The sequence below is a fragment of the Corvus moneduloides genome, chromosome 9 (assembly GCF_009650955.1).
Source record: "Corvus moneduloides isolate bCorMon1 chromosome 9, bCorMon1.pri, whole genome shotgun sequence".
In the NCBI taxonomy this organism is placed as follows: domain Eukaryota; kingdom Metazoa; phylum Chordata; class Aves; order Passeriformes; family Corvidae; genus Corvus; species Corvus moneduloides.
Window position 1 is genome coordinate 21,421,389 of NC_045484.1, and position 26,723 is coordinate 21,448,111.

Below are 26,723 nucleotides of genomic sequence, written 5' to 3' on the forward strand. Positions count from 1 at the left end.
TAAAAACTGAGCCTCCCTTTCCATTAGCCAGGCAAGAGCTGTTGTTCAGTCCCATTCTCTTCTTCCTGCATTTCCCTGGAGATTTTCCAGCTGCTCAGACTAACGGTAATGATCCCTTCTGCTATCATGAAACCCAGCCAGAAAGGAGGGGACATTCCCCTACGAACTTCAACATTCCTGCTACTCCCTTTTTTAATTCTTCAACTCTCGAATGAATCCTTTTCTGTTTCCCTAATTCCTCTCAAAATTACTCTTTTTTTTTTTTCTCCAATGGACTACCAGGAAATATGCTCTTCTGCAGCATGGTAAACTCTGCTGGTGCTGCTGTCTCCCAGCGAGGGGGCTTCTGTAGCTCTCTTTTGATGGGAAGATAGCATCACAATGACATCTTCCCTGACCTGAGTGCCTGCCTGAACTACTGCCTAGAAAGATCAAGCCCCAATATGACTGGATGGCCCTAACCTATACAGTAGGGCAGGAGCTACTTTATTTAATACTAAATATTTGCTGAATGTATCAAATGTCTCCTAGCACTGCCAGCCTGGCTGCAGGCTTCTTCTCACCCTGCTGCCTGGGAGCTGCTCCCTGGCTCTGGCACCCCTTCACCTCCAGCTGGGAGGAAATGAGCCACCTTCCAGGATCGGTGTGTGGCCAGAGGCCAGATCCTGCCCGAGGAGGGAGGGAGGGGTAGCACCTGCACACCGGCGCGGCTCTGGAGCGTCTCCAAGAGCAGCAGCAGGTTTGCTGAGACGCCACCCAGCTGGGGAATGCACCTGCCCGGGCAGGAGGTGACGGCTGCAGCCGGACCTCGGTGCTGCCGCGGCACCAGGAAGGGGAGCCTCACCTGGGTCTTGGCAGGCACTTGCAGGAGGAAGGGAAGAGATTTTCCCCGTGGGCTCCCTCGTTAGCTGGATCCAGTGGAAGGAAAACCAGGAAAAACCATTGCTGCCAGCCAGGAGCAGGGAAGTGCGCTGGGTTGTCGCATACGGGCAGTGTCTTCCGCAGGTGAGTGATCCCTCCTCCCTGGGAGCTGTGCGGGAAGGAGCTTCAGCAGCAGCTGCTGACAGGTTTGAGGCTGCTTCAGACTTATTTCTTAAGAGACCCTGCTTCTTGACTCCAATTCATTCCTTGCACCTCTGTTTCCTCTCAGCACGTAAGGCTTGGGAGTTTTTTGTTCCCTTGGAATTCCCAGGCCACCCTTGGTGCATCAGGACAGGCTCTGCGGGGTCAGGATAATGGATACCTGTTGTGCATACAGAGAGGAAAGGGAACATGGCATTTTACAATGGAGCGTGCCAAAACTGTCTAGATCTGTGTGAAAGGCAGCTGCACGCTGACCCTGCTACAACAAGCCCTCCACCATCCTTAACCCCAGAGCCCCTGGGCTTGGGGAAAAGAAAGGACAGTCCACCATCATCCAGGGCTTCCCTGGGGTTTCCCAAATGGTGTCTCATGGCAGGAGCACTGGTGGGACAGATGCTCACTTCTGGGAAAGCATTATCCATCTGTCTGGGGAGAGAGGGTGGGCTCTCCCCAGAGGTGCAGATTAAACTGCACAGGTTTGCATGGATTTTGAGCAGCCCAGGAAAGGAGCATTGGGAATCGGTGGTTGGCGTGGCAGGCAAAGGAGTGTGGATCTCCTGCTAGGATTTTGGGTGAGACAGATAGATGCCACATAAAAGCCCCATTACTCCCATTGCAGGTTCCTCTATCCCTAGTCCTGAGTTCTCGGAGAAGAAACCTTCCCACGTGCTCCCAGGGGCACAGACAGGCCTTGAACACCATGACATTCAGAGCTTCTGGTTTGTACATTGGCAGTGATTCAGGCATAAAACAAGATACATGAGCTTCATTCTCTTTGAGCCTATAGGGAGTTAGAATCAAATATGCTTAGGAAGCATTTCTTCACTGAGAAGGTGGTCAAACACTGCAACACACTTCCTAGAGAATTGGTTGATACCCCAAGCCGGTCAGTATTGAAGAGGCTTCTGGGCAATGCCCTAAAAAACATTATTGAACTTGTTCAGCCCTGAATTGTTCAGGCAGTTGGACTAGATGATCTCTTTAGGTCCTTTTCTATTGAAATACAATCAAATAGACAGAATACAATAGACTAGAATACAATAGACAGAATAGAATGTACTGTTTCAGTTGGAAGGGACGTAACAGTTCAGGGCTGACTCTCTTGGTAAAGAAATGCTTCCTAAAGCATTGGAAGTTGAAAAAATTACATGAATTTATGGGAAAATGTTTATGCCTATTCTGGACTAAAGATTTTTGTGAGGCACAGAGTGGTGGCAAGTCCAAACAGTCTATGGCCAGACAAGGCCAAGAAGCAAATAAGCTGTGATAGACTGGGAAAGCAGGGGGCTGAGATGGCTTGGATTTGTTTGAGATTGTGAAGCTCTGTTGGCTCTCATCCACGTTGCTCCTGTAAATCATTTTATGTATTGTTATTTTACAGCAAATCTTGTTGGACTCTTTCAGTCTCCATGATGCTCACGAAGTCCACATAAAAGCTGCATAAAACCCTTCCAAGGCTGGAAATACAAGGAAGTACTGCAGGAGCCTGCCTCATCCCCAGACTTCCCCTCCTGAACCCTGTGGGTAAGCGCTGTTTCAAGGGGTACCCTGGGTTTGAGGAGAGGAGGGAAGTGAGGAATATTTCAAGAGCTGAATTGTATGTGGCTCTGAAATAAGTCTTAATTCACATACAGTCCATGGTCTGTCTGTCAGATATCACACAGTCAGGCACTAAAAGTTCATAGGTAAATAAATATATGCATGTGTCATTCTGAGGCAATCAGCCAGTGTATATATTCCACACCTGCAGCCAAGAGTGGCCAGAAGCACATTGATGATGACCCTCAATTTCCAGTTAAAAATTGCCAGAGTAGGGAAAAAAAAAAACCACAATGAAAAAGGAAAAACATGAATATTTTTGTTTTCCTGCATTCCCAGTGCTTTCCTGTTCTTCCTCCACAGCTGCCAGCCAGCAGTGGGGAAGGACAGCATGTTATTTTTTCCTGAAATGTGCCCTTTGGACTTAAAGCACTGTGTGGCTGGGCCAGTCCTCGCCTCCTTTTTCTCTTGCGTACAGACATGGCAGCACAGAAGGTGCTGGCTTCAGTAGTGAGTAAATGTAGAGATTAATGACCTGTGATCCACACTATCAAATACACCAATCTGATGGGCCAACTGGCTTGTTATGGTCTGTACCAGACCAGGGAGACCAGGTAGCCCAAAGAACACCAATGGAAGGGACAACAGCTTTGGATGGATGTCCTCCCTCATGGCAGAGCAGGCATCTGTATTCTTCCTTTCTCTCAGTCTGATCTGTGCAAACCGATGTGCTACATGATGCCAAGAAAGCAGATCAGCAAAGGTGCTGTGAGATCTAGGTTCACCCCTTCTCCAAGGAGTGGTGGGTGACAGCTCAGGGTAGGTCTGCTTTGGTTTAACATATAAAGACAGAGTTTTCTGAAGACGGTGGAAGGCAACCACCTTCTTCAGAAGAATGAGAAACTGTAACTAGATTTAAGGAGGAATGTTTTCATGGTGAGGGTGATTTAACTCTGGAATGATCCCTGAGGGGCTGTGGATCTGCCATCGGCACCTAAATGAATGGGGCCCTGACCTGCTCAGTCTGACTTTTAGGTGAACTCTGCTTTAAGCAGGTAACTTCACAAGGTCCCATCCCACCTTAATTATTCTGTGATTCTAGGAGTAAAAATACTGTTATTAGCAGCACAAACCCTCATGGTCTAGAGAAGCAAGTGTGGATGGTTTTAGAGCAAAGGTTATATTCCCAGAACATTTTCAAACAGACACAAGGAAACATGAAAGCACACTTCAGTGGAAACCTTTGCCTCTGCAAATAATTTGTTTAATAGAGGTTAATGTAACTCTGGGAAACTCTCCAAATAATTTGTTTAATAGAGGTTAATATAACGCTGGGAAATACATACTTGTAGAGGTGATACCTAATTTTGTTCCTTGGCCAGATGCTCCTAAGGTTTTCTTTTGCTCCCTGACCTTCTTCTGAGTAAATAAAAAACTAAAATGGTTAAATTTTAAAAAGTAACATGAGAATGCAGTGCTGTGGCTTGGTTTTTGATCACATTTTCCCTCCTTGTGGTTTATGCCGTTGAGATCTTTTCGTTTACTGTTTGACTCGCAACTTGTGTGCATAATTTGGGTCAAGCAGCAGAAGGACACAGACTTTGCACTTCTCCAAGCTTTATGTTCCCTTAGTCCAAAATCTCAATCTAATCTACAAGCCTGCTATCTACTAGACTCACCCGGTAAGGAGGAGATAAGGCCCCTCTGTGCTTGGAGAAGGAAAGGCAGGAGGGAGCAGTGTTTAGCACCAAGCTGATTTGCATGGGCTGAGGAAACAACTCCAGACTCAATGTCTCGTCACCCCTCTCTACTTTAATAGTGCTCCGTGACATCCTCGCCTTCCTGGGGACTCGTGTCCTGGGCACACGCGGACAGCACAAGGTATCTGCTGTCCAATGCAAAATCAAAGTGTGTCCCAGCAGGCACAAACCAACACGCTCAACCACAGCTCTTTTCTCTCTCTAATTTATGCTTTCTGATTGTTCTGGCTCTAGCCAGGAGCTGTAGGTCTCCCACGGGCCTCCCAGCAAGGGTCCCCCCTCTGGAGCCCGGGTTTCTGTGCCGCAGCCCATCGCTGCCCGGGCACTCCAAGCAGCAGCAGCAGCAGCAGCAGCTGGGCAGGAGTAGCCCTGTGCGGCTCCCAGGGCGGGTGGCTCCCGGGCCTGCAAACCTGCCGTGGTCACAGACTTCCTGGACACGTGCTGCCGCTGGCAGCAGGCCCCGAGCCACGTCCAAAGTGACCTCATGCTCCATCACAGCCGGGGAGTGACTCAGGAGGAGCTTGGCCTGACACTGTCAGGCGCTGTCTGGTTCGGGCACTCCCCACACAATTGTCCTCCCTCTCCCCCCGCCCCATGCTGGCTGGGCCCTGATGGAGGGGGTTATGAGGTGTTTGCTGGCAGCAAAGGCATTGCCATAAGGGGATGCAGTCTGTGGAGAGCAGAGACAGGGAGAGCGATGGGAGGAAAGATCCCTGGTGTGTGCAGAGCTGCCATGTGTGGAGGTCATAAATTGTCCCTGCCTGTGTGTAATGAGCCCCGAGTCCCAGCGCCGAGCAGAGCAGGGTACAAACAGAGTGTGTTTGACATGGGCTGATGGGCTCCTGAGAGCCATTTCTAGCAGGCAGGGTGGCCGTCCCCCCACCCAGGAGAAGTGGACACAGCTCTGACACAAGGGACCTGCGTCAGTTCCTGTCCCTGACATGGGCTCCTGCAGGACTCAGAGCAGTTCATGTGTGTGCCTGTGGTGGTCAAGGGTGCATTATCCATGAGTAGGAGGTGACCAGAGAGGCTGCTCTTGGGTCTCCAGGGTCTGCCCCATGTCTCCTGGGCTCAGCCATACCTGACACGTTCCCATGCTGTCCTCCCCAACACCTCTCCTTGGTTTGGGTACTAGCTGTTCTGGAAGGTCTCTGTGGTGCTGTGGGAGTGGCTGGAGCACTCACATGCCAGGGAGGAACATTATATGAGAGAAATGCAAGTGGTTTGTACCCAAAGAAGCATTGAGGGGGGCCAGGATAGTGGGGACACAAGCCTGGGAACCACAGGCTGTGAGCTCATACAAGGTGCTGTGCCCAAGGGAGCCCAGCTAGGCACAGCACCTCGGAGCCACCACTGCCCTTCCCATGCTCCCCTCCAGTGGCAAAGTGCTTCACAGACCAGCAGTGAGGAGAGCAAAATCTCAGAGTGCCAGCTGTCTGAAGGCTCTTTCCAGGGAAGTGCTGAGACCACTAGAGATGTAGCTACCATATTTCTGTAGGGGACTTGTGTGGGGAAACCACTGGCAGGGCAGGGATAGGGACAGGGCTGAGAACATGCAATTATGGCAGCTCTCACTCTTCTCAGCCACTGGAGTGGAAGGGTTAAACCCTGGTCCTGACCCCCACCTCCCGTTCAGGGCAGCAGAGCCAGTTGGTGACAAGAGGCTGATGCTGATGAGGGAGCATGTGAAGCTAGAGCTGTGAATGGGGCTTTATCCCAGGAGGGACCTGCCTCTGCTTCGTCCCTGCCCTGCTGCCAGCACCAGCTGCAGGCAGAGTCCTGCGGGCAGCAATGTGCCAGCAGCCTCTGAGCAGGGCACACGGCTTTGGGGAGAAAGGAGACTCACCCTTGGGGCAGGGCCGGGGTTCCCCACAGCGCGTGGAGGTCTCCTGGGAAGACGAGTGGCTGATTTGTTCTCCAGCACACGCGGCTTTTGTGAGGAAAGTGCAGTAAGGTCTGCAGGCCAGCCTGGAGCAACCACGGCCCAGGGTTTGGCAGGGCATTATTTGGTACAGGGGAGCAGGGTCTCTGTTTAATGATATCTTCTCTTCTTGACTATTTCAGATGAAAGACACAGGAAAGGAAGGACACAGCCCTGGTTGTTCCCCTATGGTGCTGCTCTGGGAATGCTCCATCATGCTTCACAGCCCAGCCTGGGTGGTGGGCTCAACCCCAGCACATAGACCATAGCTCTCCAGGTGGCACCACTGCAGAAGGAAACTCCATCAGGATCCAAACAATGAGACAGAGACATCACTGCTGGAGAAATGCAGCTGCCTTCACCATCGCTGCTGCCTTGACCCTCCATTTGCTGTAAGGGTGTAAATTCATCTGTACCACCACTGTGCCCTCCTCACCCAGCTGCCCATCATGCCAGAGCTGGCAGAGCTGAGCAGCCCCCGCACCCCTGCAGATGTGGACCATATCCAGAGGAATATCTTGGAAGAGCATGTGGAGCTCTGGTGGTTCCAGGATCCCAAAAAGTCCATCCTGTGCTATGGCATGGCCGTGGTGCTGATCCTGGCCTGCGGGATTGGGGGCATCATCCTGCTGTACAGCACTAGCAGCCGGTCTGGAGAGTGGCGGCTCGCCGTGGGCACCACACTCTGCCTCCTGGCCCTGCTCGTGCTGCTGAAGCAGCTGCTGAGCTCTGCAATCCAGGACATGAACTGCATCCGCAGCCGGGATCAGATCGAGCTCCTGAAGAGTGGGGGCTTCTCGGACTGCCTGGTGCTGCTGCTGAGCGCCCTGGTGCTGCTGGTCTGCGGGGTGGTTGCTCACCATCCTCTCCACCACCACCATGCAGCTCAGCCCCGCACGGCCGCTGGCCAGCATGTTCACCAGCGGGGTTATCCTCCTGACTGCTGGCAGTGCCATCCTCCTCTGCCTGCTGCTATACCTGCTGTGCACCTCCTGCTGCCGGGCTGCCCCTCGGAGCCTGGAGACCGGAGAGATCCGCATCTTCACCATCTCCGGCCGCCTCGCTGGGAACAGGCGGCTTCCTCCCACTTCCAGCATGGCCAACCTGATCTGACCCAGGACACCTCTGCATGAGCCTTAGCGGATACAACCTGTCAGTGATGGCCTTTCCCAAGGAAGGGCAAGAGCTGCAGTGTGCCCCGTGTTCCTGTTGGAGATGACTGGCATTTGCTTTACCCCAGGCTGGTGGCACAGCAGAGACTCGGGGTGCTTGGACGGGCTCTGACCTGGCTGGCATTTTATCTTCACAAAGCCTTCTGTGGCAGCTGCTGCCTGCCCAGCTGTGACCCATGTTACAGAGCGAAGGTGAGCCTGTCCTGTACCCCTGGGGACCCCAGTACTTGCTTGCTTCCTGCAGTTGCTGGAACTGTGTCACACATTCTCCTGGCAGGAGAGGCTGTGATTGTGGGTGGTATAAAACCAACCTGTGCTCTGTGCAGAGCTTCCAGCTCCTGAGTGAAGTAGAGCCTCTAGCAGCTTGTGAATTGCAGGAAATATTCTGTGTGTCAGCAGGCATAAGGGAGCCTGGTGGGAGGTATGGCTGCAGGAGCTGCTCCCAAGAAATCACCTGTGTGTCTGTGGGATTGAGTGTGGGATTTGCATGGGATTGCGTATGGCAGAGCTGCAGCATGGCTGGACCTCACATGAAATGCTGTTCGTGTTTGCAATGCCAGGATCTGTTCCAGTGTTACATTTCTGCAGCCCATCGCTACCTGTGGTTTATCAAAGGGGTGATCAAGGGGTGCTGGCGTCAAGGCCTTGATGGGTTATCTGTGCTGGACTGAGTGTTGGGGCTCTGTTATCATGCCAGAGTGCTCCAGCTACATGAGCCACAAACAGCAAAGTGCAGTTGCTGGGGGATGGTGATGGGATGCCCAAATGTTGGGGCTGGGGCTGCTCTCTGCAACCGGGGAGCGCCATGCCCTCCCACAGGAGTTTCCCAAGCAGAGGCACCTCTGCTGCCAGGAGCCCTGCAGCTCATCCCAGTCCCTGCTTGTTCCCATGCTGTTTCTGTCTCCCAAGCGCTGCAGCTGCTGCAGGGCAGAAAAGTTCTTCTACTGTCACCTGGACCTTACCTGGAGCTTTTTTTGTGTTTTATCTCTACGAGGTGTCTTGTTTTTATCACCAAGGTGTCTCTCCCAGAGGCAGACTAACAATTAACCCCAGGAACTTTTCCCGTGACTTAAGGCTAATTTACCTGTCAAAATTCTCATTTCCTTCCTAGACCCATTAACCCTTTCACTGTCCTTTCCATAGACATAGATCCCAACCTCCTGCTGAAGATGCTTGTGGCATGACCTTCTCTTCCTCTTAGCCCAGTTGGTCAGAGCAAGGTGCTACCACCATGGTCATGGGTTTGAACCCCATGTGGGCCATTCCCTTAAGAGTTGGACTCTATGTTCCTTCTGGGCACCTTCCAGCTCAGACTATTCTGTGATTTTGTGATTCTTCATCTTCCTGTCTCCTCCCATTTCTCCCTCACCTGAGCTGCTCTGCCCCAGATGTTGGTTTTGCTCATTATTTGCCAAGTTTCCTCTGCAACGGAACAAGACTGAGCTATTATTTTTTGGAGCCTGGTATGAAATTCTTTTGGAAGAGGATGGTAGCTGATTCCCTTACTAACAGCACAAATCACTTTCTGTGTTACACCTGGAGGCAGAGTTCACCATCAGTGAGTCCCCCCAGGTACATGCTGGACAGTGAGGGCTTCATCCCTTCACAGCTCCACACCAACCATCCTCAATGCAGTGGGATCTCATGAGACCACACCTGTATTCACCTGCTCTTGCCCTGCTCCTGCCAACTTTCCTTTGCCTGAAGCCTTGGATTGTTTCCCCCAATGTACAGGTAAATCATTTGGGCTTTTCTCTCTGTATCTCTTATTTCTACATTTTCCTCTGCCACTTTCACATCATCTGTAGATTTTATTAAACTGCTGTTTCCTCTTCTCTCTGCATCTCCTCCCTTAATCTGCCCAAGAGCTCAGACAGTGGTGGTGAGCTGAGATCCTCCTGTACTAAATCTCTTCAAAGCTGAGCTGTTCTTCCCCTCTGGGCTGTTTGGCCCCAGGTCCACCAGGGACCCCTGCGCCTACGCAGGAGGGGACAGGCTAGAGCTGAATGGTTTTGCACCATCACCATTGCTGCTGCTCTGCACGTCTGTGTCAGTGCATGTGCACTTATGCCAGGCTGCACCCCCTCTGCCAGCACCAGTGCTCCAGCAGCGACTGCCAGCTCCCCCAGCCCGCACGTGCTGACGGGCCACAGCTGCCTGCACACCAGCTGTTTTGCACATCTGGGCATTTCTGTGAAGAGGCCTGACTGTGCCCAGCTTGCAGCTCTGTGCTGCCTGCATGTCAATGTGAATCCTGTCCCCCCCATAGCCCCTTCAAAATGTGCCCCAAGTGCCTGTGAATTGTGCCAGAAAAGGGTGACTGACTGTGGGCCACAACAGCAACCCAAGGAGATAATGGCTGAGAACAGGCTGTGCCTGAAGATGGTGGCTGGGTGTCCAGCTGCCCAGAGGGACAGCCTGTGCTGCCCAATCACTGACTCACCTCTGCAGCACAGGTGCTGGTTTGTTTCTTGGTTCCTGTGTTGTGTGTGGGAACACATAATAAAGTGTTAGAGAAGCTGATTGTGTTGAAGGCTGATACTTGAGCGCAGGCCTCTCTGCAGAGCGGGAGGTGTCAGGGCTTTGCAGAGTAATCCCAACAGCCCAGGGTCCCTTGTATGGCTGTGGTTTCAGATCACCAATTAGTGTGACAATGCCACCACAGCCCCAAAAATGCATGTACTTCTTTCCTGATACACAACTCCCACCTCCAGCTGCATGTTAATCTCCCTCTGCTTAAGAACCCTGACATATCCAGATCCCCTTACCACTGCTCTGTGAACCTGAGACCTGGCCGTGCCCCTGAAATATGTTCACATGGAGCACACAAAGCCTCCTGAATATGTCAGTGCTGGCTGGTTTGTTTACAGAGAAGCTGTTTCACCCTGTGGCAGGGCTGAGCCTCGTGGCAGCAGCTGCTGCCTGACACGAGCCTGGAACCAGTCTGCCTGCATGCCTGCTCCTGGTCCCGGCCAGCCTCAGCCCCGCCTGCAAAAACCTGACAGCACGGCAGCTTCCTGGGTGGACACCTGGAGAAGGATCCTCCTTTTCTGCTCTGACCCCTTGTATTCCCAGCTCTGCCTGCCAGATGTATTTCCCCCCAAACATGAGTTGCCAGGTTTCACCCCACTTACACTGCAGCTGCCTGAGAGAGGGAGCAGAAAAATACACACAGACACACACAAGAAAACCTGCCATGTCTGCTTGGTTAAAAAATATATGGGTGGGCCTATCAGCAGGGTCAAAGTAGACAAGCCATCCAGCCAGAGCGCTGAGGGACTGGTAACATCCTGGACGAATAAGCCTGGGCTCTCCTCCTGTCCCTGTTCCCTGCGAGCAGAGCCCAACCCCCCCGGCTGCCCCCTCCTGTCAGGGAGTTGTGCAGAGCCACAAGGTCCCCCTGGAGCCTCCTTTGCTCCAGACTGAGCCACACCAGCTGCCCCTGGTGCTCCTGTCCCTATGGCCACCAGCAGGATGTCCCCACAGGCCTTACAGACAGGCCCTGACCTCAAGTGACCACCCCACACAAGCAGGAGCCCCCCAGTGCTCCAGTAGCGGGGTCAGGGAAGGTCAGCATTAGCAGCGCCTTGAAGAAGCTGAATTTTGCCATAGCTCTAGTTCTCAAAAGAATGGTAACATTCCAGAAATTCAAATTACCTCTTACAGATCCTTTTTCTCCTAAATGTCTCCCCTCCAAGAAAATAAGCTGCTACCTCTGTTCATCCTTAAAAAGAGAAGCTGGAATTTTTCTGTCTTGGTGATACCTGGATTTGGAGCAAAATGGAAAAGACTCTGCACATACAACCAAGATCTCTAATCTCACCTCCTCCAGGGCAGGAAAGGTAGAACCTGCTATGGAGAGTTTACCTACTAAGTCCCCGCTTAAGAAACTGCATCATGAAACCCTTCCTAGCAGCAGCAGGATCAGAAAATAAAGGAGGTTCTCTGTGTATTGCTGTGCCATGTTTTTTACCTGCAGCAAATCCAACTCTTTCATGTGCAGCGATTTCTCAGCTAAGCCCTCCTCTCAGCTTTAACCATTCCTTTCCTAAAAGGCAGAGAGAGTTGCATCATATGAATTCCTGCCACATCTAAAAAGGCTGATTTTACAAACAAAAGAAACGTAAATAATGCACTGCTCAGTTTGTAGTGTCTATTCCACACGGAGTGTCTCATTATTTCCCGACTCCTTCTTAGGCAAGGAGCTGGGAATTTCTGATTTACCCACACCTTTCCTGAGGCAGCACTGGCAGAGCCCAGTCACAGCTAAAAATCACCAAATATGTTTTGGGGCCTCCACTTCTTTTAAACTGTTCTGAAAATGAAAACAATACCTGTGGTACTCGCTAAGGAAAAAATATGGAAAGCTAGAAGCTCACCAGGAATCCTGCCCCAGCACCAATGGCTGCAGTGTGTAAATCAGAGCCCAGCTCTCATTTTGCCACTGGCATTTTCTTGCCCAGTGTAAGATTACAGCAGAGGAACAGCAGAGAGCAGGAGTTAGGGCAGATGAAAATAGCTTTGCAACACTACTTGCTGCCCTCACACATGAGGTCACATACATTTAATGGCTATTTTAAACTCAAACAACTTTTTAAGCATCCAGGGGCCAGGGTCATCATTTTTTCCCACATTAACAGATATTTAGAGAAACCAGAAAAATAGAATAAGCTGAATGGTTTTAGTCCCTCAAAGCTGGTTTTCACTGCTGTTGCAGCCTAAACTTGGGGCACTTCAGTCTTCTTATTTCAGCCACCTGGGAAGAATTAATTGCTGTTAACAGTCAAGACAAACCTCCGTTTTTCTCAAATGATGTTACTTCCTTATTGCATATGAAAAGGCAGACTTTATTTTATATAAAAGAGTATAAAATCAGGCAGTAATTACAGAACAAGGGGAAGATGAGGATTATCAGCAAATGACAAAAAAAAAGGGAAAGAAGCAAATCCTTTATCAGGTGACAAAATAAAATGAGCCTCACCCCTTTACACTTCTCACATCCAAACCACAAGAATGTTTAATTAGGAACCCATTCAACAAAGTTTTTCCTCAGTGAGGCAGTTCCAGCCTGCAATGGAACCACAACCCATGGTATGAAAAACAAGAGCAGATCTAGGGAGAGCAGCCTTTATGAAGCACAGTTCTATTAAGAGCTGGATTACTGAACAGCACTAATTTTTATTGTGCCTCAGTGTTTTCGTGCCAAGATCATCAACAAGTATAAAGGTATGCCAGCTTTTTGAGAAGGACAAGACTATAAATTGCCTAAAAGCTGCCTAAAGCCGTTCCTGGTTCAGTGTGGCTGCTCCCAAGCCTGGCACTGGGAGGTTTAACATACAAGGGAGTGCACACAGCTGTAAATCCACTCTTCCTGCTCCTTGAGGGGCATCACGTGCTGAGAGACCTGGCGCAAGAGAAAGCAGAGGTGAAAGAGAGTTCTCTTTATTGGAAAACTCTTACCCAATGTGCTGTGCAGGCAAAATGTTCAGTACTTGTATCACTAAATGATAAACATTGATCATATACACTGACAGCTGATACTTAAAAACTACTGTTGAACTTAACAGCAAAATATCCCTAAGGATTGAGCCTACAGTTTATACTGAATGAAGCCTAAATTCAAATTTAAAACCACCTTACAGGATGAGGCTATGGATATCTAAAGTGTCAGCAGCAATTTAAATAGGGCCCAGCCTTGCCTGTGTCATGGGACTGCTCTGTTGACAACAGGTTTGAATGAATCCACCCTGGAAAGCTGGGAAATATAAAATAGCTTGGATGCCTCTGCTTTTAAACAAAGAGAGCGTTTCCGAGGGTGGCAGGTTCTGCTGTGCTGGGAATGCAGCACAAAACACAAAAATCCGACTGCAACTCCTGGATCCCACAGCAGGAAGGACATGGAGATTCCCAGTGGGAATCAGGAATGCAGCACTCGGCTGTGCTCCCACCACTCCCTCAGGAATAGCCAGGTTTAGCTCATTCTGTCTGCCCAGAGAGGGGGGATTTGCTCCTGGATCCCCTGGAATGCTCCAGGCCAGGCTGGACATTGGGGCTGGGAGCAGCCCGGCACAGTGGGAGGTGTCCCTGCCCGTGGCAGCGCTGGCACTGGATGAGCTTTAAGGTCCTTCCAAGCCCAAATCGTTCTGTGAGTCTTAGAGCCCTGAAATTCTCATGACAGAGGTGGAACTGCAAGAGCTTAAGGTCCCTTCCCAAAAAAACCCCATTGCACGACTCCGCAGCTTCTGGAGCCCTCGGTCTCCATGGAAATGCAGTTTCAGAGGAGCTCCGAGGAAATGGTGTTTTGGGGAGAGCAGAATGGCTGGAACAGAGAAACAGGAACAGTCTCCTGGAGCAAGCCCTTGTGTCTCGGAGAGCGGGATCGGCTCGTTCCTAGCGCACCTGGTGACTCGCAGAGCGGGGGATGGAAATGCAGCCCCGGTCCGAAAGAAACCCTGCCCGGGAAGGCGGGCTGGGATTGGGAGCTGGCGGGGGGAGCTCACTGTTAAAGGTGATCTTTTGGCTGTAAAGGTGCGCCTTTGTCTCTCTGCCGAAGCTCCCGGCCGTAGCGCCCTTTTGGCTGTTGTCTCCTGATTTTATGACACTTTGATGAAACGGTCCCTTTTCTTCAACTTTCCTTCAAACTCTGCAGTGAAGCTCGTTTTGGCAGCTGCGCGTGCGCGGATCCTTGCGCGTGCGCAGATGGCCGGGGGTGCGCGGATCAGTGCGCATGCGCGGGGGGACGCATCACCGCTGATCCCTCCGCGAGCAGGACCGCATCACAAATAGTCCCTCCTGGCGGATCACTCCGCCTGTGCATGCGCATAACCGCGGATCCCTCCACGGGCGGGCCGCATCACCGCTGGTCCCTCTGTTCTGAACGGTATTGTGATGTTGGCTTTTTGCACGTTCCAGAATTGTTAGGAATGGATTGCGATGTTATTTTTTTCATGTTCCTTAATGTGAGAAAAGCTTTGCCTGGGTTCTGTAATGTAATGCTGTAGAATGGCTGCAGTTTGTGCGGCCAGTTTGGCAAGGATGGGGGGGGTCCTCACATTCCTGGAAAACCTTATCAGAAGAAAAGAACCCGAAACCAGACGGATTGAAGCCAAGGAAAAAATAAGACCGATAAGATGATACTCAGCAACTCCAAAGAATTAATGAATGGTGCATGACGGTGATGAATAGGAAATAAGCGATGGACTTTTAAAGCCGATCTTTTGGATGCAGAGTTTTGCCTTTGGCTCTCTGCCCAAGCACCCGGCCGTAACACCCTTTGTGCTGTTGTCTCCTAATTGTCCCTTTTATTAAACTTTCCTTCAAATTTTACAAAGAGTGAAGCTCGTTTTTCACAGAACCAAGGGCACAGTAAATTTGGGGAACAGCAGGTGACAATGTCACTGAATCAGCCTGGGGCTGGTTCTATGATCACACCTGGATTTACAGTTTCTGTCATTTTTGACATAAAATTATTGCCCGGCCACGATTCTACTGCTCAGTGATGCTCCAACAGGACCTGTGAAGATCTTATTTGTGCCATTAAAGAGTCAGACTCACCATGTGGCAATAATGTCAAGGAAAGCTGGCACACAGACCAAAACAAAGCTGGTAGGCTACACTGGATGTCCAATGGGACTGGCAAATAACCTCGATTTCAGTTTACTTACAGAAACGCAAACTTAAAAATAAGATAAACACCCCTTAATCTCACAACTACAAACTGAGTTGTTGCTAGTCAAAAAGAAATACTTCGTTGCAGCATATGAACCATTCCAGGTGGAGACAAAATTCAGACTCATTTTAGCATCCTTTCCTTTCATGTTGTAAAACTAAAGATCATCAGCTGTGGTGCTCAGGTCTCTCCCGTGGCTGGAGAGCACCATTCAAACAGATCTTAACACCACGTGATTTTAAAGCATTCCTCAATCACATCGTAACCCCCAGGACCAGAAATGCACTTTTCCAGCAGTTTTCTTGGCATTATTCAGCTTTTCTCAGGATGAGGCCACTGAGTTTTCCCCCAGACTTGGCTGCAATCATGAGATGTTCAAGAGTCCCAGCACTTGGACAAACCCACAGTTGCAGGAACAAGTTTCCATGTGCTGTTCCTGTTCTGCAGGGCACTTTCTTACCAGGAATGAAGTTGTCCATCCTTCTCTTTGAAGGACAGGGAACTTCCAGTCACTTCATATTTACTACGAAGAAAGAGGATTTTCAGAGACTTTTACTCAACTTACACTGTGGTAACCACCAGGGAACTGATACTTGCAATTACAGAGAAACCCCACAAACCAAGCATCCCTTAAGCACTCCAAAACAAGGCAAACACATCAAAATTTATTAAAACCCAGTGGTTTGCATTTGCTAAAGAAACCCTCTGGTTTTAGTCACCTCATTTCTTGGGACCAGAGGATTTTGCTACTCGGGATTTTGGCAATGCAGTTCTTGCACTGCTTTCTTTAGGGCAGCACTGCTAAAATGTAGCAAATATCTGGAATCAAGTTTCCAGGGGCTTTGCCCTCCGTAGATCAACCCCCTGGATCTCTGGTTACATAGCCAGGTGTAGTGGTTTGGTCCAAAATACTCATTACTCTGTATCTTCTGTGAGATAAGAATTAGGAGAAATGCAAAGCAGGCACCAAACTTGAAAGAATATAAAGAAGTTTATTAACAGACCTAAAAGAAGGGGAAAAAAAAATTATACCACACCTTCAGAACTCTCCTCCTCCCCCCACCTTCCTCCCTTCTCCCACTGACAATGTGAAAAGACAACCCTTGAGATGTTCAGTCTGTTTATCACTTCCATAATAACCTTGTTCAGTCCATTTAGAAAGAGAAGTCTCTTCTTGCTCGTGCTATGAAAACAGTATCACAACGAGACAGCCGCCCACTTCCAAATATTGTTCAGTCCATTTAGGAAGAGGTCTCTCTGCTCGCATGTGAGTCCCTTCCCCCGACTTGCAGCTTGTTCAAGGTCACACACAGATAGCAACTGGCTTCCCCGCAACTGCTTTCGAGGGTCCACTCTTGGAAGTTTTTTGGGGTACAATTTTAAGGCTGAGCCATTCAGAAACAAAACCAGAGGCCCTTCTCCTTCCCTGGGAGCAAAGGGTCTTCCTCATCTTCATCGTTAAGACTATCTCTGGGAGCATCTCTAGGAACTGAGGTTTTCTCCTTTCCCATTTGGAGCCAAAGTCCTCATCTGGTCCATCTCTCCCTGTCCAAACTTCTCATGAAATTACAGCTGCGTCAGCATCTGCCTATCTCGGCGCAGGTGCTTTTGCTCACGAGCTGAACACTCCACCCTCCATATCTTCATGAAATTACAACGGGATACTCTGATATATCATAGCTTCACAACAGAATTTCAGCTTTAAGCATCTCCTCTCTCTCTTCCCTCAGGTTTTCAGCTCTTCACAGCAATAAAAGGGTTAATCTCACCTCGGCCTTGCAGCTTTGCAGCTGGAATGTTGAATTTTTCTTATCGCAGTGGAGAGGGGGGAGAGCCGAGCCGCTCCGGCTGCCCACGGCAAGGCAGTGTGGGGGGTTCCACGGCTGGAACAGGTCCATTGACTCCAGGATGGCCGTGGCCCGGCCCGGCCTGGCCCAAGCAGGGCCTGGCTGGGCCCGCTGGCCCCCACACGGGGCCCGCAGCCACCTGTCCCAGCGCCGGAAACGAGAGAGAGCTTGGGGGGGGAGTTTGTCTGTTCTTAAGTGTGGATCACAGAGGTGATCACAACTTTAAGTGGCTTAGAGAATTGTCCATATTCAAACTGGCCAGCTGATAGGTTCTATCAGTTCCCAGAGGAAACTGTAAGCACCCCTTAGCAAGGACATCCCTTCCGGGACTATGCTTGCTAACCTATGACACCAGGCTTTACCTGCTGCTCATTTACTACCCACATCTTCTTCCACACCTTTCTCTCCTCCACCTCCCATTTTCCCTGCCTTTTCAGAACATTTTCTGACTTTAGAGCCAATTCTGTCCTAGCACTTGGAATTCCCGTGGACAAAATGCTCCAAGACAAATTCCTGCTGGCAAGGGCAGCCCTTGGGACCTGCTGCTGCAGCTCTGGCAGCGAGCTCAGCTCCGCCTGGACGTGAGTGACTGCACGATCCAGGGGAGGATTCGAGACATTCCCGGCCCTCCACGCTTCCCAAAACACCTCATCAGAGCCCAGCACGGCTTTACCCCCAGGCCTCTGCTTCTGGGATGGAGCTGAAGTGTCAACGATGGAGAACTCGGCGCTGGAATGCTGCCACATCCCACCAGGCCCTGGGTGCACATCCAAAAACCTGCACAAACTAACACTTCATCCCAGGGAACAAGTTTCCCAGGCTGCTTATTCACAATGATCCACAGGGATCCTGCTGTGTGTGCACTCAGGAATGCTGCATATTCCAACTCCAACCCCTTCCTAGAACAAATTAATAAACCAATGCCTGCTGCTTTTCCATCAGGGAAGGCTGCTCTATCCATCACTTTCAGAGGTGCACACAGCATCCAGGGATGCTGGCAGATGGAATCAAAGTTGAACAGCTGCCACACATCACAAAAGACAAATTTCTACATGGCTTTTAAAAAATCCCAAACCAGTTATTTGCTCCTTTATGCCCTAAGAAGGCAGCAATCCCAAATTATCATTGTTTTTTTCCGAAGAAGTGAGATATTTACAGGTACTGGGGCACCTCAGAATTTGAAATAGCTTACTCTGAGGTTCTACCCTAAGCACCAAGCACCCTCAGCCCCTCTCTCCTTCATGGTCCATGAGGAAGAACGTTTGCTACTGGTGTTGGTGTCCCAGGGGAAGAGAATATTTTACGTTTGGAAAAGAGTAAATGTAGGGTAAAGCCTCCCTTTGCAAACTCGACTTCAGCACACCTCTTCCGACCAACATCACATTCCCTGCTGGGATTCCCTTGGGCTACCAAGTGACAGGAGCAGGACGAACCCACGGAGGAATCCCCCCGCAGTGAGATGCATTCCAGTGCTGTGGAAGGGAGCGCTGCTCCCTCCCAACACCTCACCGCCTCCACGCTGTGCCCTTGCTTTGTGGTTTAGCTGGAAAACCCAGCGATAGCCAGAAGGAAGAAGAAGGAAGTAGAGCAAAGTCGTGTTTGCTTCCATCCCTCCGCCCTGGCCAATATCCACTCGCTCCCGCAGGCAGGGAGAGGCTCCCGGGGGGCTTTTCCTACCTGCACCGCGAGCTGTCCCCCGCCAGCCCCGTCAGCTCATCTGTCCCTGCCCGCGTTCCTTCCCCGCCGCGGACCCGCCGAGCGCCAGCGATTTCCGCCCCCGCTGCCGGCGGCCGGGGAGGGCATCCCGGAGCCGCGGAGCGCCCGCTGCTCACCCCGGTGGCGGCGGCGATGCGGGCGATGAGCTGGATGCCGTCCTTCATGCAGAAGCGGCCGTCGCCCCCCACCTCGAGCGTGGCGTCCTGGCGCTCGGCGGGCGGCACGGTGGCCAGCGTGCTCTGGATGAAGTTCTCGCTGTAGTTGGCATTGCTCTGGAACACCGTCACCCGCTTGCGCAGCCCAATGCTGCCCGGCTTCTGGTCGCCGTAGGGCTTCGTCTGCACGGTCACGATCCGCACCACGGCCGGCGCCGGGCGAGCTCCGGGAGCCGGGGGGCGACCGCGGCCGCCCGGCCCCGCCGCCGCCCCCGCCCCTTAAAGGCACCGCCCGCGCTCCCGGCCGGGCCCGCAGCGGCCGCAGGCGGCAGCAGCCGTGTGCTGCTCTGCCCTGGCCTGCTCTGCCTTGCCCTGCTGGCACTGCCCCGCCCTGCCCTGCGCTGCCCATGCTGCCCTGCCACAGCCCCGAGCACCTCCGTGTCCTGCTGCTCTGCTCGATCCCAGCCACTGCCACGGAACTATGGAAAGGTTTAGGTTGGGAAAGAGCTTCAAGATTTTGAAGTCAAACCGTTCCCCAGCACTGCCAAGGCCACCACTGCCCCATGTCTCCAAGGGCCACATCCACACTTTGCTTTGAAATCTCTCCAGGGATGGGGACTCCACCACTGTGCCAGGACCGGACACTTTCCCTGAGATCCAATCTAACCCTCCCCTGGCCCAGCCTGAGGCCGTTCCCACTTGGATTTTTAATTTCTTTTAAGACATCCCCAAGACTAAAAAGAAAAGACTGCATCTAGCACGAATTCATGTGATTGAAAAGCATGTTGAAAAGTCCAGAAAATACCCTCCAAAAGATAACTGAAATGCATTTTCCCAGCACTCAGATTTAAATTTCTTACCCAAAAGATATTAGAAATTTCCAAAAATTACAGTATATAATGTATTTTCATGGGTAGCTGATGAGCCCAGAAGGCAAACAATGAGACAGTAACTGAAGACGTAAAGCTCAGTTTAGAAATACGGCATTTAAGAGCAAAAGCTGTCTGACCACCAAAAGAAGCCAGCAGGTTTTCCTCCTGCTCATGGCTTCAAGTGGCACATTTGATCTCTGGCCTGTATCACTCATCCAGTGCCTGACCCATTTGTCCCCTTTGGTTTACATCCTCTGATGTGCATTATTTACTTTTTTTATACACTGTAAATGTTTTAGTGAGTGGAGAAAGGCAGTTAGCAGTGAAATAGAGATTTGAAGGAGGTGGGAGAATTAGCTGTGTGGCAGAGCTTTGAGAAATGCTGTCTTGTGTTGATACCTCATGCTCTGGAGCATGACAAAGAGACTCCCAAGCTATCAGAGATGGTAACGACTGGGCTGCGCCCTGGGAAATCTTCCCAACCAGTTGGTACCAGCCTTATGAATCACTTACTAAAGGTGAATGCCACTGCTGCTTCCTGCTTTTAACTCCAGCGTAACCTATGAAGGCAGAACCGACTCCAGCAGAAATAACTTGCAGTTACCTGTGTCTCACGTGCTGTTCATCGTACCACAAAGATGACAGGAATGTAAAAATTATCGCATTCACACTACTCCACAGTTAAAGAGGCATGTGGGACTCTGTAATGGGTGCTGGGGGAGAGGGTCGTCTCGCCCCAGCGCACATGCCTGGCACTGCAACTGGCACCACTGACAGGTTCGCTCAGCTCTGCAGAGCCGAAAGGGCAAAGTGTCTTTTAGCTTGTCTTCCTGAAGAGGCAAGAGAGAAATGAAAGAAGGGCTGTGGTGGGACTCAGCACTGGAGAAACATGCACAGAAACACTGATGATGCACAAGGACTGCCTGCACCACAGCAGGTGAAATATTTGTTTGGACAAGAGCACTCGTTGTGCCACAGACGTAGTCTCTCACTGCCACACTTAGAGGAATGTATTTATGGTCCCTGAAAGCACATGCAAAAAAAGCCACACCCCAGCTGTGGGGCTGGGGGGTCTCCTCCCAGCACTGCCACTGGGAGAGTCCCAACAAACCACTGCAGGCAGAGGCAGGGATAAATCATGCTTTAATCACACCTCAGAATGACAACGCATTGAGGGACTGAGCAGGGCTGGGTCTGGTGCCATGGGGCAGTGGGGCCAGTGCCCAAGACCCCGCAGGCAGCACCAGGGCAGGCTTCTCTTCCCATTGCACTGGGCTCCCTGGGTGCGATAGGCACCACCTCCTTCATCCTCAGCATCCAAGCAAGACTGCGAAAGCAGCAGCTGTTTTGGTGTCCCTGTGACAGTGCAGCCTACTGGTGTCATGCTGGGACACTCTGGGACCAGCTGCCTTCAGCCTTCATCACCATTCCCAGCCCAGCCCTCTCTCCCCTCCTCTCTGCTCCTTTCTTCCTGCCCCAAACATGTGGGACAAAAAGCCAAGGGCAGGTGGGAAAAGGGTGGAACTAGGGAGACAGCAAGAGGCCGCAGCAGTGGTGGCTGAGTTCTTGTAAGCTCAGCTGGAACGATGCAACTCCCGCTCCTCCTTTGCTGGCAGCTGCTCACTGGGCTGGATGTAGTTGTCCTCGATGAAGCCATCATCATCCTCAGCTTGCAGGTCGGCGGCATCAGGTATGGAACGGCTCCCGAAGGAGCCCCTGTCCCAGCTGTTGCTATCCTCCATGGGGCTGCCTCCAATGGAGCTGATTTTGGGCAGTGGCCGGTGGCGGTAGCTGGCGAAGTTCTTGTGGACAAGCTTGCACTTGGCAGCCAGCGCGATCAGGATGGAGATGCCAATCGCTGTCACTAGGAATCCCACCAGGTATGGCCAGCTCCTTCCCCCCTTCCTGGCAGGCAGTGCAGTGGCTGTGGCACAGGAAAGGCACATGATCAGCCTTGTGGCACATACAGTGATGCCCATCCTCCAGCCCTCTGCCTGCCTGTGGCGTGCAGCCAGCACTGGATCACTTTCATTAGGAGCAACACGAATGCTCTTCACAAGACCCAGCTACCAAGGGGGTGTGAACACTGGGGGCAAAACTGCCTGACAGATCCCTGGTACTGCTGCCCCGTACTGATGCCCATCACTGTGGAGCCTGTGCTCCATGTGGCTTCATGGCACCTGTTAATTTTCCTGTCACAAAGCCAGCAAACACCTCCAGGTGTCAGCCACCCTCCCACCAAGCCACTGCACCAGCGTGGCCCAGCAGCCTGAGCCTCTGGGACTGTGGGGCAGAGCAGGGAGCCTCCATCTGCGGCCCTGTCCAGTATGATGGAGGAGAGGAAGGTGCTAGACCTTATGGACACCTCTGAATCTGCACAACTTACTATTGTTCTCGGTCACTGTGATCTGCTGTGCCGTGCTGAGCCCACGAGCAAACCGACGCTTAATCTGGCAGCCCAGGTCCCGAGAATCCAGAGCTGCGATCTCCTGGCCCCTCAGCCCCGGGGGCGACATGCAGGTCACCTGCACAGCTGGGAGACAAATGCGCTAAGGTGGGATGGGGGTCTGCACCCATCCCCTCTCCAGTTTAGGGATGATCCCCACTTGCTCCTGGATTGATGGGATGAGTTGCAAGACTGGCTCTGCCTTACAGACTCATTGGCCCTCAGCATATTGTAGGAACAACCAAAGGGAAAATTCCCTGACCAAGGAACCATGTATGACTCCGATTGGCAGGCTCCTTTTAACTGGATATGGAAAAATTCATGGATACCTATAGAAACCTCACTGCTCTTACTGGGAGCTGAGCTCAGATGGTTGGAGCCTGACCTGGCTCCAGAGAAGGAGCTGCCAAGCCCTCAGCAGTGAAAATGTGGTTACTCCACAAAGACACATAAAGATGGATTTAGAGGCCAAAGTGTACATGCAGCTCATTGCCCAGAAGAGTGGCTAAATTATCCTGCTGACGCTCTTAGAAATCCTTGGTGTATCTGTGGAACTGCAAGCAAGGAACAGACACATCACATTTTGGTTTGCTGTCCCTCAACAGGGTAGGACAGGTCCCTGGAAAGCCATCCCAGAGCTTGCCCTGGGGTGGGAGCAAGCGGACTCGGGGTTCCCCCTGCCCGACACCTCCATCCCCTCCGCTCACCTCGCCTGCGCTGCAGCCATTGCTGCAGAGGGTGCGCGCTGCAGTTGCAGACCCAGGGGTTCCCTTCCAGACAGACCTGTGGGACTGTCTCCATCAGCTGCAGGCTCCAAGCGTCCACAGAGACCAGCGCGTTGTGCTGCAGGTCCAGGTGGATAAGAGCCTTCAGTGGCAAAAGGAAAGGGACATCGAGCTCTTGCAAGCTGTTGTTTCTTAGAAGCAGTGTGTGCAAGTTTCCCAGGCCCTTGAAAGAGTCCATGTGGATGTAGGTGATGCCACAGCTGCTCAGGTCCAGCAGACGCAGAGCCCCGAGGTTGGAGAAGACTGCTGGGCTCAGCGTGAGCTTCGCATTGCTGGAGAGGTTGAGAGAGTGCAGGGAAGGGAAATGCTTCAAGAGAGTCCTATGATGGGGCATGACCAAGGAGTTGAAGGAGAGATCCAAACTGGTGATGTTTCTTGGAAGGGAACTTGGAGCATGCTGAAGGCTCTTCCCACTGCAGTTGGCCCATCCCTGGGAAAAGAGCTACTGTCTGAGATGGGCTATCCATGATGGGGAGCATCTCTAGCGAGAGACTCCCCAAGGGTTCAAATGTTTTAATTACCCTTGAAGAGTTTAAAAAAAGCAAAGACACACACAAGTTTAGAAAACACATGAGCTGCCAGATTGGTGTAGGCCTGGATAAACAGAGAAAGATGAGCAGGACAGCCCAGGACTGAGAGCAGTTCACTGCAACAGTAAAGGAGGAGCATGCAGGGTTGGGGGAAAAACCCAAACGGATGAGGCGGGTGTGAAGGCAGCAGGTTGTCACCCCCCGTCCTTCCTTACAGGGCAGTTGTCATATGGGGTCAGTGTGCAGAGGGCCTTCCTTTTCCTCCCCCGGATCCACACCTCCAGCCCCCTGGGAGCTCTTGTGTGACACAGGGGCATCCTCCCAGCTGGAGCAGGGAAGCAGGTGAGCCCTGCCTGATGCAAGGGCAGGCAGGAAGCTGACTGGGCTGCAGAGCTATAGGCACCTGTACCAGGCACCCGTGTCAGGAGCAGCTCCCTGAGCCCTGTGCAGGACAGTGCACCCCTGCTTCCATCTGCCCCACGTTCCTGAGGATACACAGTCAGTAGCTATGGCTTACTGCTGGCTGGCTGTAGCAGTACTAGGAAACAAAACAGACCAAGGACAGTTCACTATTCCAAAAGACCAGCAGTGAAGGATGGAAGGATCAGTCAACCCAAATGGATGGATTTTTTTTTTGTTTTACCAGTAAAACAGGGTGCCCCAACTCAGCTAGTTTTGGGGAGCAGTCCCCAGCATGGGTTGCTCCTGCCTGGGCTTTAAGTGGGAGGGGGTGAAACATCCAAACTGAAGCTGCCAGAGAACAGGTCAGCAATTTAAATTTGGTTGGGCAAGCAGCTTAGTGCTGTGTTTGGATCCTGCAAGCAGAGATGCTGTGCTGTAAGTTTACTGTGGTCCATACTCCTGGGTTTCTGTGTCTGGCTACATTCCAGCTAGCTGGGCTTTCCATTTCTTTCACCTCTCCTTTCATCCTCCTGTCCACCTAAATCTCCTATCAGACCCTGCTGTTCCTGCTTGGTAGAGGAACAGATATGCCCTTAAAAACCTGGGATGCTGAGGACTGGGTTATAATGGGGCCAAGCCACAGGGGTACCACATGTGTCTTGTCTCCAGCTCAAACACAGCTGGGCTCAGGGAGGCTTTGGAAAACACTGCAAACCTTTGGGTGGAATAACTGAGAGGTCAGTGGAAAGGTCAGTGGCCCATGACAGCCACTTTTCCTTCATTCTCTCAGCTCCTGCCTGATGCAGCCAAGCTGCTGGCTGCAGTGCTTGTCCCAGTGGGTTAGTTGTGTTTCTTGCTCCCTGCTGGGCGCTCAGGGATCCTGGCCCCATCCTTGCCATCACCCTGGCTCCAGTCACTGCATCACCATGCACTGGGGAAGGGAGTGAGGGGCTGGGAGCCCTCAGGGATGTATCTCATGGCTGCTTGCCATGCACCTCTTATGGGGAGCTGTGTTGCGGCTGCAGCCAAGAGACCCCCCATAGTCAGAAATGCCATAGATCAGACAATGCCTTGCCAGGCTATGCTCTGGTGAACAGGCTGGACAAGATGACATGTTCAGCCCAAGGCTGTGAGCAGGAGTGCTGCAGGGCTGGGAGCAGGACAGCCAGGCTTTGGACGTGGGTGAACCGCCCCTGTGGCTGTTGCCACTGGCACAGCACATCTCCCAGTTAACTCCACTAGCTCCCATGGGTTTTCATCGCTCATCTTCTCTTAAGCCGTGCAGAGCAGGAGCTGCCTGCCGGGCCCTGCTGCCCCATGGACACCCCAGCTGTGCTGGCAGGACCAGGAGCGGGGGCCCCTGCCCACCCCCAGCTGCTGACCACACCGCAGCCCCCACGGTCCCCCTACCTCGCGGTCCAGGCTGCAGGGGTGTCCCATCACCGCTGACCAGACGCAGAGGAGGCTGCAGACCCAGCAGAGCCGGCAGGTAGGAGCCATTTGGCTCCAGGAAACTTCCGGCCAGAAAAACAAGTCTCAGGAAAGCTGGGAAGCCGGCAGAGCCGGCCGTGCTGGGCGAGGTGTGGCCGCGGCCGCACGGCTCGGGGCCTCCACCGAGTCCCCACACGCCGGCCCCGCAGACGGCAGCGCCCGGGATCCAGCCTGGCCGCCGCCCCGGCCCCGCTGGCGCCCCGGCCCCGCTCCTCCCGGGCCGGTGAAAGGTGGCGGTGCCAGTTACACATTAACAGCCGCGCCCCATCACCTCCCCCATCCGTGTGGCCGCCCGTGCTCGGTGACCAGGGGACAGCCAGCATCTGCCTGCCGCACTGTGGGGTGCCGTGGGGGCTGCCGCAGTGGCAGCAGGACACTGGGAGGTGCTGGGGGCCTCCAGAGGAGGGGGAGGAGGGGGCACCCGTGGCATCTGCCCTGAGACGTCGCGTTGGAGGAGAGCAGCCTGAGCCTGGTCCAGGTGTTGGTCCACGGACCTGGGGCAGGGGTACACAGCCAGCCCCGGCCAGGGAGGCTGGGGCTGAGGCAGCAGTAAAGTGTCCTACAGGAAAATAGAAGTCTTGCTGGGATTCCGGCAGAAAGGTGTTTAAAGCAGGCAGCAAACTGGCAGGTCTCTGGGCCCAGCAGCAGCAGCTCAGCGAGCAGCACCTGTCTGTGAAGGCGCCTGAGGATGTGGGTGCCCCACCACCTTCGGCACCCCCCATGCAGACCTGTCACTTATCAGTAGTGCTCCCTGCCAGCTCTGCCATGGAGTCAGCGAAGTCTGAGAAATCATGTCAAAGCAACATCTCATGGTTGTTTTTGGCACACCAGACCTGCTCCTGTGCCCACGGGTGATGGGGCGGGTGAGTGGGCAAGGCTGGCAGAGCCACAGGCCAGGCAGGGAAAGCGCTGGCTGCACCTGCTCCTGGCTTTGCCTCTGCAGCAAGAGGGAGCCCCAAGCTCTCTTCCTTGCTCCCCATTCCCTGGTCCCACAGCTGCTCCACAACAGGAAGCCGATTGCCAGCAAGAGCACTTTGGAGCTGTCGGCAACTGGGACAGTGCGGCCCCTCTTCCCTGGGCTGCCAAAGGTCTCCTCCACAGCCGCACGTCCCACCCTTTCCTCAGGGAAAGGGCTTCCCAGCAGCCTGTCCTTCATCCTGTGGGCATGCGCTGGATGCCAACGCAGCCAGGCAGCTCCTGCTTCCCAGCTGGCCAGGTGGGCTGGGGATGCTCGACCACCTCACTTCCAGGATGTTCCTATGCCTGGTGGGAGCAGCCCTTAGCCCAGCCTTGCGGGGCCTCCCTAGGACCCACTGAGCATGAAAAACAAAACAA

At 52.5% G+C, this 26,723-nt stretch overlaps 2 protein-coding genes and 1 long non-coding RNA gene across 3 annotated transcripts; 1 reads left to right on the forward strand and 2 right to left on the reverse strand.

The window, feature by feature from the left end:
* The first annotated feature begins 665 nt into the window (after nt 1-665).
* Nucleotides 666-11,425, forward strand: TMEM125 (transmembrane protein 125). Its single transcript, XM_032117355.1, is given in 4 exon segments — nt 666-1,005; nt 2,465-2,607; nt 6,447-7,157; nt 7,159-11,425. Coding segments are annotated over 2 exon segments (663 nt in total). The 5' UTR covers nt 666-1,005; nt 2,465-2,607; nt 6,447-6,752; the 3' UTR covers nt 7,417-11,425.
* A 1,244-nt stretch (nt 11,426-12,669) lies between these two features.
* Nucleotides 12,670-19,409, reverse strand: LOC116447798. The gene is made up of 2 exons (XR_004241699.1): nt 18,669-19,409; nt 12,670-12,879 (listed from the first exon to the last, which is right to left on the reverse strand). It is a non-coding gene; the product is annotated as an uncharacterized LOC116447798 (long non-coding RNA).
* Nucleotides 19,410-20,861: 1,452 nt separating this feature from the next.
* C9H1orf210 (chromosome 9 C1orf210 homolog) lies at nt 20,862-25,595 on the reverse strand. The gene is made up of 4 exons (XM_032117354.1): nt 25,308-25,595; nt 22,888-23,395; nt 22,121-22,267; nt 20,862-21,658 (listed from the first exon to the last, which is right to left on the reverse strand). Exons 1-4 carry the CDS (start codon nt 25,395-25,397, stop codon nt 21,309-21,311), a joined length of 1,095 nt encoding a protein of 364 aa, XP_031973245.1. The 5' UTR covers nt 25,398-25,595; the 3' UTR covers nt 20,862-21,308.
* Between the last annotated feature and the right edge of the window lie 1,128 nt (nt 25,596-26,723).

Coding starts and splice junctions, on each gene's coding strand:
- C9H1orf210 (XM_032117354.1), bottom strand. CDS start 25,397: ATGGCTCCTACCTGCCGGCTCTGCTGGGTCTGCAGCCTCCTCTGCGTC. Junction 22,268..22,887: donor ATGGCTGCAGCGCAGGCGAG/GTGAGCGGAGGG, acceptor TTTGTCTCCCAG/CTGTGCAGGTGACCTGCATG. Junction 21,659..22,120: donor CACAGTGACCGAGAACAATA/GTAAGTTGTGCA, acceptor CCTGTGCCACAG/CCACTGCACTGCCTGCCAGG.